Genomic DNA, 22,100 nt, shown 5'->3' on the forward strand with positions numbered 1-22,100 from the left:
TTGAGGACAGATCAATGAATTTTGGTGTATTCATACAATAAAATATCATTAAGCTATTTAGTTAAAAGAATGAGAATTTTGTGTATCAATAGGGACTAATTAAAAAAATGTAATGTAGAAAAATTGTAAGTTTCAGAAAGATACACACTGTAGGAAATTTAAAAACTTGCAAAAATACTATTAAACATTGTATTTTTAATGGTGGCATACATATGTAGTAAAGGTGTTAAAATATACAAGAAATAATAAGCACAGATACAAAATAGTGGCTATTTCAAGGAAGGGAGAAAGAAAAGAGAGAACTGTGTAGGTAGTAGCTTCAACTATTTCTGTGATGCTTGACTTATGACGAAAAATGTTAAAAGATGGATAATAGGTACAAGATATATTCCATCTATTTTTCCACATGCTTGAAATGGCCCACTTAAAAAGTAAGTTTCTTTAGAGAGGATACGAGACCCTTTCAACAGTGTTAAATGTTTCTAAATCATTTTCTATTGAAAAAACTCTTCTAGATTTTTTAGTGTTTACCTTCTTGGACATACCCTCTATGAGTAAGAATCAAATCCTATAGTTTCAGTATTTAAGAGATAGCCAGTCTTTTTCTTTTCCATTAAATTATGTGTTCTCAGTGCTTCACTAAACTCATTACAAACACAAAAATGCCTTTTTTCATTTTGAGTTTATTCCTTCAGTACAGTTCATTATGCATTTTTAGCAGTGTTTTTTATTTCTGATCTGTGAATCTTTTGGAAGCTCTTCTGACATAGATCTCTTCTAATTGAATTTTCAGAAGTCACTTACCTTCTTTTTTGTTTTATTTAGGAGCGGGATAAATTCTACTTGTCTCGTAGTGTTGTTCTAGAACTCCTGCAGGCCCTGAAGCTCAAATCTCCTTTACCAGATACAAACCTCCTTCTGCTTGTCCAGGTAGGCTTATGCCTCATTTATAACACTTTGCATGAAATTCACTCAACGTTTAGAATATTTAAGAAAGGTGTGGGGCATATGCATAAATTAAATGTCTCTGCCCAGAAATGAGAAATATCTTAAATGAGCCATGATCTGTCTATTACTGTGCTCTTGGCACTTCCACTGGCTAACAAAAGACCCCAAAAAAGGGTATTTATTTTGTTCCTACTATGAAACTAGTTCTGTGAGAGACGTAAGAAGAAGAATGAAACAATAATCTGTCCTCGAGAAATGTATAGTCCAGGAGGCTGGAAGGATAGACCATTAATGGCTACTAGAGTTGAGGTGGGTTTAGTGAAGCCGAAAATGGGAGAAGAGGCTAAGATATGATTGCAGTGTAATATGAGTATGGGTGGGTCGCCAAATCTCTGTGAAGCAGAAGGGAAAGTGAGGGTGGGCCCAGCAAGATGTGGGCAAATGGCAGGACAGACTGAGTCCAACCAGGGAGGGAGGTGGGTGTTAAGAACCAACACCCATAGGAACACTGAGTCAGGTTGTGGGGGGAGCTTGAACACATACCAGGTAGGCTCAAGAGAACCTGCAAAGATGAATGCTTTTGGTTGAGGGGCTCCAGCTCTCATCCCTGGCATTCTTAGCTCAGCGTCTTACGTGAGACTGTGATTAGTGCCACAAGTAAGAAAGAGAAGTAGGTAGGTAAAGTCCTAGGGGAAGTTGAGAGCAGGAGGCATCCTGTCTTGCATGGTGTGAAATTAAGGAAGACTTCATGAAGAAAGTGGCATTTGGCAGTTGAACTGAGTCACAAAGGGCTTGTGGGTGCAGACAAAACTCTTTGCCTGGAGTTGAAGTTCAAAACCAGAGGCTGACTGTCTTCAAGCAATAAAGAGAGGCTTCAGCAGAAAGATGGTATAAATTTAGGAATAACCACATAAGGATGGGATTGAGAAAAAGGCTGGCCAGGCCAGGGGTGTCAGTCCATGATCAGTCCCAGGTAACCTGAGACCTTGTCTCTTACCCCAAAGGTTCAGGCTAGTTAAGGTCTTTATCATGAGCTACCGATGGGGTCAGGGTCACATTCAGACTGCCTTTGTGCAAAGTGCCCAGGAACTGGGTCAGAGCTGTTTCAGTTCTCCCTGCTGGGCATTATCGCCAGGCCCTGAGTCTGAACCTACAAGGTTGAGGTTAAATGACTGAAGGAAAATAGGAGCTTGATATCAAGAACTGGACAGGTTTCCCTGAATCTCAGGTACCTTGGGTACAATTTAGAAAGATGAGAGAAAAGGAGCTATTAATGGAGCACATATTGTGTGCTAAACAATATTCTGAGGCTTTATATACCCCCCTCACTTAATCCTTACAACCATGTGAGGAATTGGTTCTATATCACGGATGAGCAGACTGAGGCTCAGAGATCACACAAGATCACCCAGCTGGCATAAATAGAATAAGCATCTGACCACAGGGTCTAATCAGCAATTAATAATCCAGTAGTCATGTATGGATGTGAGAGTTGGACCATAAAGAAGGCTGAGCACTGAAGAATTAATGCTTTTGAATTGTGATGCTGGAGAAGACTCTTGAGAGTCCCTTGGACAGTAAGGAGATCAAACCAGACAATCCTAGAGGAAATCAACCCTGAATATGCATTGGAAGGAGTGATGCTGAAGCTCCAATAACTTTGGCCACCTGATACAAATGGCTGACTCATTGGAAAAGACCCTGATGCTGGGGAAGATTGAAGCCAGGAGGAGAAAGGGGAGACAGAGGATGAGATGGTTGGATGGCATCACCAACACAATGGACATGAGTTTGAGCAAACTCTGGGAGATAGTGAAGGACAGGGAAGCCTGACCTGCTGCAGTTCATGGGGTCGTAAAGAGTTTGACATGACTTAGCAACTGAACAGCAATGACAACAGGGTCTAATCAATACAGAGCCCAGCCTAGTTAGGCTCTATCCATCCCCTGCCTAGATTACCATAATGATGCTTAGCTTTTTGCACTGTCTTCATTTCTCTCTATGTCAATCCAGTCTTCTAACCTATGGCTGCCTAGAGGAATTTTGCTAAAGCTCTGCTTTTCATCAGATCGCTCTGTGCATCAAAAACCTCCAGTGACCCTGAAGTACCTGAATCATCAAGGTTTTCCATCATCTGGCCATATTTGATTATTCAGCATTATTTTCCATTACAAATGCATATTGACCATCTGTCTTGGGCTAGGTTCTGGGGATATAGAGATGGAGAGGCATAGTCACTATCCAGATAACGTGCTAACCAGTACACTGAAAGTCTGTACAGTATACAAATTACTGAAGAGGAGGGAGTGGCCAGCTCAGAGTGGGAGGTGGAGGAAGGATCATTAAGCCGTTATGAGCCCTGACCTGGCTCAGAGGCTGGAAAAACAGAGATGAATAAGTCATGGCCTCTTCTGGGAGTTTCCTGTCTGATAGGTGAAGTTGACATCTAAATAAAAACTCCTGACATAGTGCAATGGCTACAGTAGCAGTTGGATGTACTGAGTAAGGAAGTGGTGTCGGAAAGGGACTGTGTGTTTTTGAAGGATGTGCAGAAGTTTGGGGGTTTACCTGGGAGAAGAGGAGGAGCACCCTTGCCATTAACCATTTAATATCCACTAACTGGTCCCTCCCCCTGCCCCACCTCATCCTACTAATCCTTGGGACAAAAAGTGAGTTTGTCTCAAAGGTTCGAAATTTAATAAAAAAAGTGGGTGTTCTTTTAGTGAAGAAGGGTCTTTAAAGAGCTTTCCCAGGCACTATGATGCTCTCAGAGAAGAGTGATGGCTGGAGAGTGACAGCCGTGGATGCTAGTCTGACATGGTCAGAGTGAAATGGCTCCATTGTACCAAGATGCTGGACAGCCCAAGAGGAGCCAGAAGCTGTGCCAACGAGGAAATATGTGTTTCCCCAAGGAGAGACAGGCCTGAGTCTCTTCCGGTGGGTTGCCATTGGCAAGTCCCGCCTACTCACTCATCATCAGCAACACCACTTTTGAATACAAGCAACTTGGATGCAAACTGACCATAAAGGTTAATAGGATCAACACTGGTCTGGAGAAGAGGGCAGGTGAAATAGGCTTAGTGAAATAGCCCATGAGAGATTTAGGGCCAGCAGGGTGACAATGTCTGGAAGCTACTTGCTTCTGATTGCGTTTAGATTGGGGACCTGCCACCTTAAAGCAGCCTTTTTTCCCCGGCCCTGAGGGTGATATCCTCTGGGCGTCAGAGGCTGTTCTCTTATGTTCTCGGTTTTAAGCAGCGCACATCTATGTGGCTGATCTTCTTGGGTGCTAGCATCTCACTCTGTGACTGCAGCTGGGGACTGGGTTTTTCTGTGAAGTATGTTAGCTGGCCATAATAAGCACTTGTCACAAGAAAGAAGACTGACAGTTTAAATTGTTCAGTACTTAAGGAAACCATGAAAACAGTGATTATTGCATCACAGCTAGGTGAATAAATAACAAAAAACAAATTATCTTTAGGAAGAAAGAAGGCAAGAAAAGTAAATTCTTCTGTGTATTTTTGATTCTCTCATGCTGTTTCAAATGTGTACATTTTCGTCTTTAAAAACAAATACATATTTGTCATTGAGTCATTATGTTAAATTTCAAAAATAAAATTGTAAAATTATTTAGATCAGAGAGATATCTGGGGGAACGTTTTGATATCACATCCATGAGAAACAGCCTTGTGAATAATATCTCAGCCTTCTCCACCAAAAAGTATTAAACACCATGTCATTTTGAAGTAATGTATCCTTGTTATATAAACTCTCAGAATGAAAATCATTTTAATTACTGAGAGAAATAAAAGTGAGGCATACCTTAAGCAAGAAAAAACAGAAATAGTTCCCTTTCCCCCCTGCATTTCCTGGCTAAATCATGGAGAACAGACCTCCATGGGGCCACTCCTAGAATGAGGGAGAAGCATCTTTTGTGTCTCTACATGAAATGGTGCACCTTTCTGTAGGGTTTCCCTCTTCCTTTTTCTCTTGCCCTTGACAAATGTTTCAGTAGATAGCAGAAGTGACAGCCTGTTCTTTGGTGGCTTCTCTTAAACCAGAGACTTTAGCGTGGAGTCAGAGAGAAGCTTTCGCCTTTTCTGATGGGCAATGTCAGTTCCTGGCACCTGGAAGATCACATTCACAGTACAGACAGAAAATGTGTCTGGGGCAGACAGTCGTTTCCTTCTTGGATGTCATGACCAGCATCTCAGGGCACTGGAGGTGACTTTGTTTAACTGAAAATGCAACTTGGAAAAAAAAAAGAAAGTAACAGTTGGAAGGAAAAAGTCCTCTGGTGGGAAGAGGGAAGGGGAGGAATACATTAGAAGTTTGGGATTGACATGTACACACTGCTACATTTAAAATAGACGACCAACAAGGACCTACTGTATAACATAGGAAACTCCACTCAATATTCTGTAGTAACCTAAACAGGAAAAGAACTGGAAAAAGAATAGATAGAAAGTCACCTTGCTGAACACCTGAAACTAACATAAGATTGTTAATTCACTGTACTTTAATATAAATTAAAAAAAAAGATTGATAAAGTCTTAAAGAAAAAGTCCCCTGGTGATCCATCATGAGTGGCCTGTGTCCCATTACTGAGAAGATTCAGTTGATCAAACCTTGAATTTATCATTCATTCTTTCACCCCACAGGGAAAACCTCTGGGATAGTCCCTCTACTACTCCTCTGATTAATAATTTAGTAGATAGATGGGTTCACAGAGAGGGGGCTGTTTATTATTCTTTTCATGGGTAAACCATACTTTTGTTATTTACCAAGCACTCTGGCAGTAACAGTGTCCCTTTAAAGGATAGTGGAACACTTGCCCAAGGGATGCAGGGTTATTCAAGTTCTAAACATTTCAAAGCTGAGACAGGTACCAATCTGGTTTTCAATTTCTAGAACTTCTTCCTAGAAGCCTGACACCATGGGAAATCTCCCAGCCTACTATATTATGTTTGCCCAGGCGTCACTTCCATTATTTAACTTGCATATAAAATCGTGCCTATTCAGTCGCTTCAGTTGTGTCCGACTTTTTGCAACTCCATGGGCCATAGTCCACCAGGCTCCTCTGTCCACGGGATTTTCTCAGCAAGAATACTGGATTCTTTACCACTGAGCCACCTGCAATGCAGGAGACACAAGAGACGCAGGTTGGACCTCTGGGTTGGGAAGATCCCCCCTGGAGGAGGAAATGGCAACCCACTCCACCATTCTTGCCAGGAAAATCCCATGGACTGTGGTCCAAAGGGTCACAGAGTCAGCCATGACTGAGTGGCTGAGCATACATAAAATCAGGGAGACTTGGATTGGATCCCTGGATTGGGAAGATCCCTGCAGAAGGGAATGGCTACCCACTCCAATAGAATTGCCTGAGGAATTCCATGGACAGAGGAGCCTGGCAGGCTACAGTCCATGGGGTCACACGACTGAGCAATTGTCGCTTCCACTTAAATATTCAAGTGGATATTTTTTTGAAAAGAAAAAGAATCATGGAGACAGGAAAGAATTCTCCAAACAATCTTCTCTTGTTGAGCATCAGGGCAGTGTTCTCTTTTTACACTTTGCACAGATGCCTGTCTTGTTTTAATTCAGATCTGTTGATGTTTTTGCTTTCACTTAGAACATTCTCTCTATGGTGTGCTATAGAAATTTTACATGGAATAGGATGCTATTATTGTTCTCAAGATGGATTTGAGTATTCATAATAGAGTAACTCATTGAAAGCCACCTTAAAATCTACATAAGCTCAAATCGAAAAGAAGTTCCTCAGTTCTTATTATGTGTCAAGAGTAGACATTCTGCTGAAGTGCATGGAACACTCCCACAGTGTGGGACATACCTGCATATTCAAGCTGCGAGAAATCATGTGGGTGAAAGGTTTTCTTTTAAAGATAGTTTAGTTGTGGGCTGGAGGACAAAGAAACAGCAAGGTATGGCTGTTGTTTTTAATTCCCAGTTACTACTTACGTGGAGTTATTAGTATTAGTTGAGTTAGTAATAATCCGCTCACTCTCTGGGTTGAGAGGTGGAGATACTATTTTGAGGATCATTTTGATAATGATTTTAGTAATTACACTTAATGGGTATTGTGGGGTTTTTTTGTATTCTTTCGTATTCATTCAGGAGTGCATTTTTCAGTGGCATATTTCTGTCTTAAAGGATAAAATTCTTCCTTCTATAGCCATGATCCTTTTTCCCTCTGATTTAAGTTACATCTTTATATTTTGAACCACTCTCTAAAATCATAATGGAGTTTTTCAGTTGGCAGCTATATAAAATGAAGATGGAAAGTTTATTAAGATTTTAGTTATACATCTTATGTAAAATTACACTGGATGAAAAGGCATTGATAAAAAATAATAGATGATTTTCAAGGCTTATATACTTTTATGCCTTTTAATACACCAGACGCTCTGAGACACCTCTTAATTTTAGAATTATTTTTTTTTTATTAATCCTGACTTCTAAAATTAGCTATTAGCTCTCACAGGTCAGATATTTGAATTTGGCCTCAAATATTTTAAAATTAATTTTTACTGGAGTCTAGTTGCTTTACAATGTCATATTAGTTTCTACTGTATGGCAGAATGAGTCAGACATACGCACACAAATATCCCCTCACTTTTGGACTTCCTTTCTGTTCAGGCCACCACAGTGCATTAAGTAGAGTTCACTGTGCTATACGTAGATTCTCAATAATGATCTATCTTATACATAATATGAATAGTGTATATGTCAATCCCAATCTCCAAATTCCTCCCACCACCTCTCTTCTCGACAGAGGATGAGATGTCTGAATGGCATCACTGACTCAATGGACATGAGTTTTAACAAACTCCAGGAGATGGTGAAAGACAGGGAAACCTGGTGTGCTGCAGTCCATGAGGTTGCCGAGTCGGACACAACTGAACAGCTGAACAACAACAAAGCCATTAATAAATAGTTGGGCATTGCATTCACTGGGGAAACACCTGTGAAAATCTGTAATGAAGCATATTAAATTGTAATTTGGCAAATCCATCCTTGCCATGCACTTGAGTCATCCCCGATTAACCATTTCATTTCACAAACTCTTTTTTTAAAAATTAATTTATTTATTGCTGAGCCCCTCCCAGGTGTCAGTCAGGAAGCTAGTCCTGGAGGTGAAGTGCATCCAGTCTGTAGCCTTAAAGAGCTTGTAACTGGTTGAAAAATAGACACGTAGATCATTGCAACCTGCTGTGATGACTGTTGCAGTGGGAACGTGTGAAGGTTTTATGTGGGGGACAGAGCAGAAGTCAGGGGTTATCATCAGGACAGAGGACAGGTGTGGAGGAAGTGGGACGAGAAACACCAGATACTGAGGGATCTCGGAGGGAAATAAACAGGTGTAACACTCACTCTGAGGTTGATTGTTTTTCTGTTTTCATCGTGATATGACATAATGATAGAAGTCTGGAAAACCCACGAAAGTTCAGAAACTGTCAAAAAGTGCCAAAGAATAAATAAGATGACTTCAGAGTAAATCTGACTATATTGATATCTTTCCTTTCTTCCTTGCTGAATGTACAATTTCAGTGTTACACAACTGTCTGGGTAAAATGAGAATCTCTGTGATAATCCCAGTACTATGATTCTGAATTTCTGGTAGGAGTGAACTTTCATGACTAGCAAGTCCCATATATCCAGAGCAGATTGTCACTAAAGTAAAAACTAGTGAATCTAAGCCAAGTTAATAAAATTACTAATTACTATTACTGTTCAAGTGCTCTTAAAAATAATTATCCTTTCAATTTCTTATTAGTTTATTTGTGCAGATGCTGGAACCAAACTAGCTGAGTCAACAATCCTGAGCAAGCAGATGATCGCCTCTGTACCTGGAGTAAGTCTTGAATGAATTAATTATCTACATATTCTATTTCTTCTCACTTCCTAATTTGGCAAAGAGGCATTTTTGGCCTGTGTCCTGGTTCACTTTTGATGGAACAAACATTGTAAAAATTGAAAACATATTAGCATCTTGTTTAAAAGAGCACTGGTGAAAATTTAAATTAATCTCTGCTCCTGGAAACTTTTAATTCCAGGAAACATGAATAAAATTGAAGCATCCAGTTAAGGAAAGAAATTATCAGACATACAAAATAGATTTAATTAAAGTTCAGTTTTTCCCAAGTTAATTTTCTTATATTGGCTCCTGTTAGCCAATTTGATTTAACTACTGCCAGAAAGAAATAAGCATTGTAATACCTTGTTTTCCTTTATAATATTTCCTCTGAAAATTTAAAAAACTTCTGTTATTGTTAACTAGTGAACTATTTGGTGAAATATGTTAAGGTTCTCGTAGATGGGACTGGATATCAGAAACCACAATAACTTATTAAAGCAAGGTTATTTCAGCAAACTGAGAAACTGTAGAGATTTAAATTGTTAGTGGAAAATTTTAGTAAGATAAAGGGTCACATAATCTTCTGCCCTAAAATAAGAACTCTATTGTTTTAGGAAAATTTCTCATGTTTTGATCTACTTCAGTATCATAATTTGCTTATTCCCATATTGTTGGATATTTATATATTGGATTGGCCAAAAAGTTCATTTGAGTTTTTTCATAAGATATTATGGAAAAACCTGAATAAACTTTTTGGCCAACCCAATACTTTCTAGTTCTTTGCTAGTATAGAATAACATAGTATATAGCATATATACAAAGATCTTCTTCACATTTGTTTTGAGTGATATTCTTAGATAAACTCCTTCATCAGTGAGCAGGAATATCTTCATAGTACATATTCACAAGAGATTTTTATTAATTTATATTTGTAAGTATACCAGTTTTGCCCATAGAACACTAAACATTACTTCAGTTCTTTTTTGATGTGGAGAAATATTACAAGAGGGGAAAAATAACAATCATTCAACTCAGAGATAATTTTACTGCTAACATATTAATGAGTTTTCTTTCTTCTTTTTCTGCGTATATTTGTTTAAACATAGTTGAAACCATAGTTGAAATATAGATGCAGCTTTGGCTTCATATGTTTTAAGCATTTTCCCTAAAGTCATACTAGCTCATACGAATGCACCATATAACAATAGTTGATAATATGGGTTTTGATTCACAACAGAGTTTGATAACTGACATTTACTAACTATGTGATCAAGAAAGTTATTTAATCCTGATTCTTTGATTTATGTTATCTGTAGAATGGGCTATAACAGGGCCTAAGGTCTAGGATGAGGATTGAATGAGATAATGCATGTAAAGCACATTAGCATGGTGGCAAACATATGTAAGTGCTGTATGAACATTAACTATTGAAAATAATATTAATGGAGGTGGGGGACAGAACTGTCATGTTTAAGGGCACAAACTTATAATGAACAGTAAATAAGTCCTAGAGATATAATGCAAGTACAGTGAATATAGACTACAATATTGTATTATAATAACCAAACTTACTAAAAAACCATAAATTATTCCTACCAAATGGAAAAGATAATTAAGTAATGTGATACAGTGCTAATTGTCACTACAAGGGCAATCATATTACAGTATGTAAGTGAATCAAATTGACATATTGTATACCTTATAATTTATACATAGTTATATGTCAAATATGTTTCAATAAAAAATAAAACACACCTAAAAGTTTAAAAAGTACTATTAATAAGCACTATGTATTATTGGATATTTTAGTTATTTTCAGTATTCTACAATTATAACTAATGTGTAATAAACATCTTTGTGCTTAAATCTTTGCTCATATTTTAGGCTATTTTTTATAATAGATTTCTGGTAGCAGAATTAATAGACTTTGGGTCTTTTTAAGGGTTCTTGATAATAGTTGGGGCAATGCAAGATGCTATGAGATAAAATCCCAGTTCTTAGTGACTTAGCTCAGAAAAGTTTGTTTGCTCATGTGAAGTTTAAAAGGGTGTCTTGATTAATAAAGGGAGGAGGACTTCCACATGAATGCACAGAGGTCGGGTTTCTTCTGTCAGGTGCAGTCCTCTGTAATCAGCTGGTAGTTGGGGAAAGAGGAGAGCTTATATTACATGGAAGGTTTTCACGGATCAGGTCTAAAAGTGGTGCACATTTTTCCTACTCATGTTTCATTGGCTAGAACTCAGTCACATGGCCACACCTGACTGCAAAGGAGGATGGGAAATGTGGTCTAGTGCATCTTAGGGAAGAAGAAAAATGGTTTTGTAACTTGCCAGTCTCCGTCCAGTCACTAGCTTCCTCATTTAATTGTCTAAACTTCAATAATTGCTACCTATGTGATAGCTAAAAAATAATATCCCTAATATATAAAGGTTTATTGAAATCAACAAGTAAAAGACAAATATTCCAAAACAATAAAATAGCAAGTTATAGATCTACATATAAAACCCTTTCCAATGACCAATAAGCCACTCAAAATAAATCTTTTACCCTGACTAGCAGTCAGTGAACTGTAAATTAATGTAAAATATAAGATACTTAAAAATATAAAAATTAAAACCATCTGGCATATCAACAAGTTTTTCCTAACAATGAAACTCACTGATGATGAAGTAAAACAAGCATTCTTATAAGATACTGGTGGTAGTCAGTCTTGCTGAAGAACACTGTGACAATCTATTTCTAGGTACATGTTTGAGAAAATAAATATAGAATTATGTATAAGCACATAAAGGAGCATTTAAAATAGCAAAATTATAGAAACAAAATTAATGTGCAACATTAGGATATTATTTAAATAAAATGAGGTACATCTTCCCTGTTTTCTCAGTAGTGAAGAATCTGCCTGCAATTTAGGAGATATGGGTTCAAATCCCTGAGTTGGGAAGATCCCCTGGAGAAGGAAATAACAACCCACCTCAATATTCTTGCCTGGGAAATCCCACAGAGGAGCCTGGAGGGCTGCAGTCCATGGGATTGCCGAAGAGTTGGACATGACTTAGTGACTAAACAACAGTAACAGCCCATCTGTAAGATGGACTATTATGTGGCCCAAATCAAATTTAAGAGTATTTAATTGCAAAGTATTTATGATGGATCTAATTTAAGAGCAGATTAGAAAAAGATAATCTCAATCTTTTAGAGACTTTATATGTGTGTATGTTATATGCATTAAAAATATTTGGAAGGAATTATAGCAGTGGTGAGTTCAGATGTGGAGAGCAGGAATTAGGATTATGGTGATTTTTCTTAATTTATATTTTCCAAGTTTTCTGCATTGAACACGTGTTATCTTTATAATTCAAGAAATGTAACTTTAAAATCAGATACAAGTTTTGAGGAAAAATTGGATACGAATAACTTCAATTCATGTTTTTGAGATTAGAGTATGTTTTCAACTTGTTTATCATCAGCTTTCCCATTCAGATTAACATAGGTCTTCTGAAACAAGCTGAGTTTGTCTCTGTGCTTTTTTATTTTTAAAATAACATGCTAAGATTATACTTATGTTTTACAAAGTAAAAAAATTATGTGGTTTTTTTAATAACTGGCTCATTGAAGTTATCCTGGCTAGAAAGTGTATTGTAAGACTTTTTATTAGATGTAATTACTCTAGAGCTAAAGTAACTGGCAATAGTAAATTCTTTCCTCTCACATTTTTGAAATTCAAAGGTAAAAGGCAAATATCGAATAATGCTCCAAGTAATTATTTTCTGTGACATTTGCCTAGTTGAAATGGTATAAAATATTGCCTCTGAAAGAAACAAATCCCTTTCAGGAAATTCAGGAGCAGAGTATATGCCCTTATTTGCATGACATGTGAAAGGTCAGAGAAAACGGAATAAATCGGGGGGAGGAAGTCCTTTCTTGCACGCAGGGATTAATATTGCCAGAGCAGGAGCACAATAACCTTTTATAACTCCTTCACTTGATTTAAATTAAAAGAAGAAAACCTCAGAATATATGAAATGCTTGGAAAACACTCTGCCAGAGCTGCCAATGACCTTATTTTACTGTTTGTTATCCTGTCAGAGGAACTGACAGGCGTGACATTCTAGAAGAGATAGAAGGCGATACAGTCGGTGCTGTGCAGATTTACATGAATATGGGAAAAGGAGAGCCACTGGGTGAGCTGGTTAAGTATATAGTGTTTCAGGTTTTCCTAAAGAGGCTAAGAAAGGGCTTAGCATGGTATTCACATGGCTTCAAAGAGGGCCTGCTTTTGATCCACATTATATCCAGTCTTCTGTGTGGGTTCTCTGCTACAGCTTTGATGTAGCAGCCTGGCTGTCCATTTTCCTTTTCTGTGCATGTAATCCTAAATTCACTGCCTTGCCCTGAGAGAGCAGGTTTATTCCATTTAATAACCTGAAACACAAGTATGTGCCCTGAGAGCAGGTTTATTCTATTTAATAACCTGAAACAGTGTTTTTTTTTTTCCTTTAAGATTTCTCAAACACGCTGCTAGAAGTGGGGAAGATGACCAGTTTGTTTGTTTCTCTAGTTTTCCCTAGCAAGAATTCAACAATAACACATTCATCTATTTAATAGTGCACCTACTATGTATAAGAAGTTGTAAGTGCTTGAACATAAGAATTTTTTAGTCTTTCAGCAGCCACAATATTTGCTTGTGTCCTTTTTGCTTTTAACAGAGAAAGATATCTAAGATTATGGTGGTAGAATTTAGTGGTACGCATTTTATGTGTATCTGAGATTCCCTAGAGTGATTAGGTGTTACTGCTGTTTTAAGGTGATTCATGTCATAAAGATTGATACTAGTGGCTTCACATAGGCTGTCTTTATGTATCAACCAGTTAACAAACAAGCAAACAAAAATCAGTTAAATCACCCAGTGGAGAAGAAGCATGGAAACCCTGTCTCCCATAGGCTACCGCTACTTCTTTGCTCTCCACCACACATCTTTTTATTAATTGTTGTCCAAAGTGGGGGCAGTCAGAGACTATGGCTGAGAGTAACAGAGTGAGTCAGAGGTCCAGAAAGTGAAACAACTCCTTAGTAAACAGCGGGAAATCAGTCGGACGATCACCGCAGTCAGGACTAAACAGCTGGCGTGACTCAGAGCGCCCGCCCAGCGGTGTCCTTGTGTGTTTCAGTGCGGGACGGCGGCCATGGAGTGCATGCGGCAGTACATCAACGACGTGCTGGACTTCATGGCAGACATGCACACGCTGACCAAGCTGAAGGTAAGCGGGCTGCATCCCCTCACCTCTCAGGTGAGCGAGACGGAGAGGCATTTGTAGGGAATTTAAGCAGCCAGATGGAAATTTATCCTCATGTGGAGAGGTAGCAATGGCAGTGTTGAATGAGCCCATGTCCTGGGACTCTGAAGAACCAGGTTTGCCTCTGCAAAGAGGGAATGGAGAAAGGAAAGGATGTTTCCACAGTGGTGTCAGTTCTGTGCATACCTTTATTTTTACCCCATTTATTAAATTCTTACCAGGCCTGTATTATAAAATATTCCCATTTTATGAGTGTAGACACTGAGGCCTGAAGTGGTGCAGTCTTTTGCTGAAGGTCACACTTCTGATAACTGATGGAAACAGGGGTGACCTGAGACTGTAGGGACCTCCTCCAATCCAGCCTCTTTTCACTGTACCACCCAGTGTCATTTAATTACCTTGAGCCTCAGTTTCCTCATTTGCAAAAGAAGTCTAATGAACCCACCTAAATAAACCTGGCTTTGTTGACCACTACAAGATTTGGTGTGAAATAATGCATGTGAAGAGACTTCTGTAAACTTTAGTTTGTAGGAAATGTGTACACATTATGCAAACATAAGCTGTTTATGGTTTTTATCTGTATCAAAGCTATCTCCTTCCAGAAAATAATTAAAGACAAAGCAACATTTAATTTGCATAGGGACAAAATCCCAGTGAGGTTGTTGAGTTTATTGATTGCTTTGCAGGGTGGAATGAATTGCTGATGCCAGTCAACTTCCTTGTTGTGAGTCAGCTAGGTAGCTAAAATACTGATGGTGTGAGAGATTTTAGGAAGAGCCAGGAAAAAGAGCAGAAGAGGATCCAAACATGGTCCAATGAGCAGCCAGGTTGCAGTCTGGCACTAAATGTGGCTTTTTGAGAAATAGGAGCTGGTTGTCCCAGAAGTTTATCAGCTAAAACTACAGTCCTTTCAGCACACAGCTCAGCTTCCAGACTGCTCAGATGATCCAAATGTTTCTTGGGGGTAGGGATAGCTGGAGACTGAAATAAAAATTTAAATTGACGATTTCTCATGATATCCAAATGCACTCATTTCTGAGGAAGTGTCCCTAATGTTTGGTCATGCACAGGTTACTGATTGCTAAACCTGGCTGCTCACACTGGGACAGTTTTGATTTCTGAAGAGGAAATATTATATAAACAGTTTTATAGCCACCTTGAAAATACAGAGAAAAATATTAAGAAGGACCCATGATGACCAATTGGTTGGGGACTCCTGACCTAATCCAACTCTCTGAATTTATATATTAGGGAAACAGATCAGAAAAGTCAAGTGGCAAGTGGCTTATCTAAAGTCATGCGAGTTTGGGACAGAACTGGGGCTAGAACCTACGTCTCATCTCCCAGTTCAGTGCTCTTTCCACTAAGCCACACTGAGCAATGAAATTTTTCTGAATTAATTCACCAGTATGTCTTGAGTAACATGCCTGACATCATTCTAGACATTTAAGGACGTGATGATGAGCAAAAACAGACAACAGCGGCTGCCCTCATTTAATTTATAGTCTGACAGTGATGGCCAGTTTTAATGAGAATTTCATACAAACTAAAGTGAAGTTGTGACTTTCACATTTGCTATAAAAGGGGTAGACAGTGCCATGAGAGCTTCTAATAGGGTGAGATGACCTAGCTAGGAAATTTAGTAAGGCTCATAGAAGAGGTCAGGCTTCCCAAGTGGCTTAGTAGTAAAGAATCCGCCTGCCAATACACGAGATGCAGGAGAAGCGAGTTCAATCCCTGGGTTGGGAAGATCCCCTGGAGGAGGAAATGGCTATCCATTCCAGTATTCTTGTGTGGAAAACCCCATGGACAGAGGAGCCTGGCAGTCTATAGAATCCATGGGATCGCAAAGAGTCGGATATGACTGAGCGACTGAGCTCACACGCATACAGAGGAGGTCAAGGAAGGCTTCCTTGAGGAGATAACATCAGAGTTAAAATATGAGTAATGAATAAGGTTAACTAGGTAAAGAGAGGCAGAAACAATATTTCAGGCAGAGAAAACAGCATGAGTGAAGGCCAGTGATTGGTGGGGAGCATGGAGAGCCAGTGAAGCTGGACCACAAGGAAGAAAGGATAAGGTGCAGAGGTCTGTGGTGTCTAGATTGTCTCAGGTAGTTTAGGCCATGATAAGAACTTTTTCCCTCTTTGTCGCGAAACCCCTAAAGAAGTTCAAATCAGTTGTAGCTTGGGAGTGATGATAGAAGGTGTGGATATGACAACCAGATCTTTTTTAAAGAGTGTCCTGAAACGTCCCTGGGTACTTTGCCAAAGTCACAAAAACACCATTTGGTTTTGTAGAGCCACATGAAGACATGTTCCCAGCCTCTGCATGAAGATACCTTCGGTGGACATCTCAAAGTCGGGCTGGCTCAGATTGCAGCCATGGAAATCTCCCGGGGCAACCACAGAGACAACAAAGCTGTGATCCGCTACCTGCCTTGGCTCTATCATCCCCCTTCTGCAATGCAGCAAGGGTAAGACCCTTATTATTCTGGCAACGAGGCAGGAAACACCCCTGAGCTTCCTGGGGCTCAGAAAGAGCTGCTGAATGCACTGAAGATCTAGAGGATAAATATTATTGGTTGGAAAGATGGGATTTGAAACCAGTTTCCATACTTATTTGCCGACCCGACAGCATTTTTTGAACACAAGTACTTCATGACATATAGGCTTCCCAGGTGGCTCAGTGGTGAAGAGTCTACCTGCCAGTGCAGGAGACACAGGAGACTCAGTTAGATCCCTGGATCGAGAAGATCGCCTAGAGAAAGAAATGGCAACCTGCCCCAACATTCTTGCCTGGGAAATTCCAGGGACAGGGGCGCCTGGAGGGCTACAGTCCATGGGGTCGCAGAGTCAGACACACTTATCGACTGAGCACATTGACATGCTGCCAATAAAACTTGTGCTTGTATGGAAGACTCAGTCCTTTTGATGGGTGCTGAAAACTTGGAGCTTAGAACTACCACTTCAACTCGTAATTTCCACTCCTTAAGTACATCGATAGGTATTTATTTTAGCGCTTACATTGCTTCTGCCTTCAATGAGCTTAGATTGTAGCTGGAACAGAATCTACAGCAGAGATGAAATAGAGTGCAAGGAAGTGTGAGCACCTGACCCTGCCCGAAGGGAGGCTGAGAAGAGAGAGGTGCCCATGGTCTAGTTTATTCGAGAACTCAGAGCAGGCTTGGCCTGTCATCTTGCATGAGCAGCTTCCAGGCTGGAGGAGAGGTTTGAAGGTGGGATGGAGGGAGGGTCGGGGGAATGGAGGAAGGGGGAGGAGGCTGGAGGAGGGGGAGAGCAGGAAAAAGGGTGGCTGTGTGTTTTAGCTCCTGTTCTATTCCTCCCCTTCTGGTGGGTATATCGAGAACTGTCTAATGAGAAGAAAGGAAAGAATTTAGAAAGAGAAACTAATCCGAAAGGCAACCAGATTTATGGAAGAATGATATTTAATCCTGTGTCACCAAAGGCTGCTCTTTGCTCGAGAAGCTGAGCTCCAGTATTAGAGTGGGGAACAAGAAAAACAGATTTATCACTTCGTTGGCACTTTGTTGCTTTGGTGTTTTATTTTATGTAACTGCCTACAAGGCCACACTTTTACACCCCTCCATCAGTAAGTGTTTGTTGAGCAGCCAATGAAACAGAAAGCCCAAAAGCATCTCTAACACTTCCTTCCTCCCTTATAGACCGAAAGAATTCATTGAGTGTGTCTCCCACATCCGGCTCTTGTCCTGGCTGCTTCTGGGCGCCCTCACCCATAATGCGGTGTGTCCCAACGCCTCCTCTCCCTGCCTGCCCATACCCCTGGACGCAGGCTCCCATATTGCAGACCATCTTATCGTTATCCTGATTGGATTTCCAGAGCAATCAAAGGTAAGTGATTTCTGCAAGATTAAAGCCATACGCATCAAGATTGCTAATGGAAACCCTTATCAGTCAATTACGTTTCTTCTGAGAAGAAAATGCACCTTATCACTTGCCCTCCTGTGGATGCTAGGAAAGCAACTTTGTGCTAATGCCTTATTTAAAGTTGTTTAAATTCCCAGACTATCTTCTCTTCCCCCTAAGTTGTTTTTCGGTTTACTTTTATGAAGATAAATTATAGAGGCAAGCAAGAGTTAGCTTCCTAGGCATTGCTGTCTCAAAATAATGAAGAGAAATAAAAGGCTAGAAATATAATAAAACTTCCGTGATCAGTTTTTATAAACAAATATGAAGTGGAGGGAAATTTATTCTCTAATTTTTCATGCACTGTCTTTTCATCTCAAATCTCTAGAGATATATGAAGATACAAAATGAAAATAAGGCCAGTTGGGAACCCACTAAATTATATATGGGAATCAGTTACACAGAGGAACTTATAAATTGTAGAGACAGGTGGTGTGCTTAAGGGAATAAAGTAAATCCAAGGCTTAGCATCAATCATGAGCCTGTACAAGCAAACCAGACATACTGGCACTGCTCAGCTGTGAGGAGCCTAAGCCCCTCACAGAGCCTAGGCCAATTCTAGGAGCTCATGGTGGTTTTGGGAACAGCTGGGATTTAGGCTAGCTAGGGCAAGCTTCACCAGCAATGGATTTTTTTTTTATTCTGCAGTAAAATAGAGCACCCATCCCAATTAGCTGAATGATGTTTACAAAAGGAAGTAGGCAGTCAGTTCCCAATATTTCAACCCAATCTGTGTTTGATTCCTAATGATGGTACTTTGTAATTCTGTGACATTGAAAAAGTTACTTAACCTCTCTGAGCTCCAGCTTTTCAGCTATAAAATAGATGAGATGGTATGAGAATTATGAAGGTAAACTCTGACTCTTTAGCACAGTGTTTGGGACATTGTAGTCAGTACTTACTACTAGTTAGGAGCCCTATCTCTACTACTGCTGCTAGTGCTGTCATTACTACTATCAGTAGTAGAATTATTAGGTGCTGGATAGTGCATCATCATATATCACCTCATTTACTCCAAGCTGCAATTCTCTGAGTGGGGTACCATTACCCCCATTTCACCGAGGGGCAGATGTCCTAAAATGGTAGAATGATTGTTCTTTCTAATCTAGTGTAGGGATAGGAATGTCACTTTCACTAAAGGGCAAGGGGGTGGCAGGGGGCAGGGTGGTGTTTCCTTGGTGGCCCAGTGGTGAAGAATCTGCCTGTAATGCAGGAGATATAAGTTTGATCTATGGTTCAGAAAGATCCCCTGGAGAAGGAAATGGCAACCCAGTCCAGTATTCTTGCCTGGAGAAGACACGGGAGCCTGGTGGGGCCATGGGGTCATGAGAGTTGGACACAACTGAGTGACTAAACCACCACAACCACCAAGGAGGTGGGCAGATTTATTCTGCAAACCAAGGTGCCTTCTCTCTGAAAAGATGCTTGGTCTCTAAGCGCCCTCCCACTGACTGAGTGAAGAGCAGACAATTTGAAGGTGATGAATCATGAGTTTGTATCTCGGAGACAGCTCCTCCAGCCTCGGATCAGTCGAATCGCATGTACTTTGGCCGTGTCCCTTGGAAGGCCAAAGTCATGCGGGGAGAGCTCCTTGGAGCACCACAGCCCACTAGAATGTAACGGCTCCCTGTCTGCTTTCTTTTCAGACTTCCGTGCTGCATATGTGTTCTCTTTTCCACGCATTTATCTTTGCTCAGCTCTGGACTGTATATTGCGAACAAAGTGCCGTGGCTACGAATGTCCAAAGTCAGAATGAATTCAGCTTCACAGCGATCCTGACAGCGCTGGAGTTCTGGAGTAGGGTGACCCCCAGCATCCTTCAGCTGATGGCCCATAACAAAGTGGTGAGTTCACAGATGGGGTTCCCCTCTTGGATAGAATCTCAAAACGTGTAAGCACTCTTGGTCCTCACATTACATGCTTTTTAAAGACCTCAGTTGTAGTACTATGTAAAAAGATGTAAATTTCTACATGAAAAACAGGATATTCTACATGTATAATAATTTTGATGAAAAGCAAACAAGTAAGTTCAAAAAGTGTTTGTTTTCTCTGCCTAGTGGCAGAGAAAATGTATGTGAAACGCCTACCTCTACAAGGTGTCTTGTTCTATAAAGTCAGAGAGTTGGGAAGGGGTTTTATATTATTTTTGGATTCTAAGGCAGTTTGGGAAAACTATAGTCAATTAAGAGCAGACTGACTGTATGTGTTAATTTCACTTAGGGTGAAAAGATGAAAAGTGTTTCACCTTTTTGAGTTGCCCTAGGCCCTAAGGACCTAGGCTCCTTAGTCTTTAAAGCCAGTTGCATTTTAATGTGGATGGTTTACCTTGTTGGAAAAGATCTGAGGTACGGCTAGCATGGGTCCATGTCATTGAACAAGCTTGGCTTAGTCCAGTGGAGTCAAGATTGGAGGGTATATGGGAGGAATTTCCAAAGGAGTCCTCTAGCTCAGTTTGCTGCTTTGAAGGAGGATTCTCAGCTGGGAAGGCAGCATCCAGTGTCTTGGTTATGGGCGTTTCATCAGTAGAATTCTTATCTGTGAAGGGCAAATGGCCTGGAAGAACACCATAATGATGATTCCAATGTGCCCAGAAACCCAACAGTTCACTGCCCACAAAGGCATTCTGGAATGGCTTTTGATTGATTGAATAATTAGTCTCAGAAACATTATCTTTTACTTATCATTGGAAAGGGGAATATCCTTTACTTTCAGTGAAGCACTTTTTTTACAGAAGGAGATATTATTAAGCAGTTGTGTCTGGAGGGAGGTGTTTTAATTCAGCTTAAAGGAAATTTATGTGAAAACTTTAGGGTGTGCAAACAGTTCTGACCACCACATAAATAATTATGTTTATTAGATGGCAGAGTTGGGGACTGAGGAAGCACGTGGAGGTCAAATTTTCTATTCTGCTATTTTACAGACAATGAAACTGAGACCTTAAATTTAAACTAGAGATTCAGGGTTTCCTTCTATTGTCACTAGTTTTTTTCTTGGTACCATTAATACCTCTCCTCTAAATCTCTTTTAATATTCAAATGCTGGAAATGGATGTGTTACAGGTGAATCTTATACAAATCATGTTACAAATGAATTTGAATTAATTTTAAAATCCGAAAATTTGGTTAAGCCAGTCTGGTAAAATCTCCCCTGGAGTGTTTGAAATCTAGCTATAGGGTTCTCTGATGAGGGATTATCATTTCTATTGTATTTTTGAACTGTCATAAATATGGCTGCCTTGTTCCATGGAGAACAAAGCCTCAAACACAGATGGTGCAATAAATTAAACAACCTCTCCAAGTGGCGAAACTATGGCGAAAGCATCAAGATGGAGAAAAGGACCTACGCCCAAGAGTTCTGCAGTTGGAAGTGAAGGAAGCAGAAGCCATTTATGCTCTGGTGTGAATCGCAGCATGGTACAGATTAGTGAGGTCAATACCTGAATTCTGTTGGCAGCCCGAGTTAGATGAGCAAGGCATGACAATTGCAAAACCTCTGCTGTTTATAAAATTCAGTTTCTGGCTGAAGTTTTAGAGATTAATAAATACCATTCCTTGTGGTTCTGTCTGGTTGTTGCGCAGAAAGTCCTCATGGGCACAGGGTATGGGTTTTTCTGTGGCCGCAGACTGGAAGTGGAATTGATTTTCATATTTGTTGTTTCAGATGGTAGAAATGGTGTGTCTCCATGTGATTAGTTTAATGGAGGCATTGCAAGAATGCAATTCAACAATTTTTGTCAAGGTAGGAAATTCTTATGATTTTTATAGACCTTTACTTGCTTCTAAAAACAAATGTGGATTTACCTTGAATGTACCTTCTGAAGAGGAAAATAAAACTGATTTAATTTTTACATTCAAAGTTGAGGCTGGAGGAATCATATAGCAACCTTCACTAAATAGTTATTGTGTAATTTTTGCTCTTGCTTCACCACTGTGACCAATTGTAGCTGGGTTAGATATGTTGCACCGTGATTGCATGCAGCACAAGTAATTAAAATATTACCAAAAATGTTGATCTGGAAATGACCATGGAGTC

At 39.8% G+C, this 22,100-nt stretch overlaps 1 protein-coding gene across 3 annotated transcripts in view; it reads left to right on the plus strand.

Moving 5' to 3' along the window:
* Positions 1–22,100, plus strand: part of UNC79 (unc-79 homolog, NALCN channel complex subunit) — a 207,120-nt gene that overhangs the window by 171,386 nt on the left and 13,634 nt on the right. For all 3 annotated transcript variants that reach the window (XM_065906592.1, XM_065906594.1, XM_065906593.1), the window contains 7 exons: positions 826–930; positions 8,744–8,821; positions 13,996–14,085; positions 16,422–16,597; positions 17,807–17,993; positions 19,715–19,912; positions 21,729–21,806. In XM_065906592.1, coding sequence (XP_065762664.1) covers positions 826–930; positions 8,744–8,821; positions 13,996–14,085; positions 16,422–16,597; positions 17,807–17,993; positions 19,715–19,912; positions 21,729–21,806 — 912 coding nt within the window. The remainder of the gene's footprint in view (positions 1–825; positions 931–8,743; positions 8,822–13,995; positions 14,086–16,421; positions 16,598–17,806; positions 17,994–19,714; positions 19,913–21,728; positions 21,807–22,100) is intronic.

This window comes from Muntiacus reevesi, chromosome 15 (genome assembly GCF_963930625.1).
Source record: "Muntiacus reevesi chromosome 15, mMunRee1.1, whole genome shotgun sequence".
Taxonomy (NCBI): Eukaryota; Metazoa; Chordata; class Mammalia; order Artiodactyla; family Cervidae; genus Muntiacus; species Muntiacus reevesi.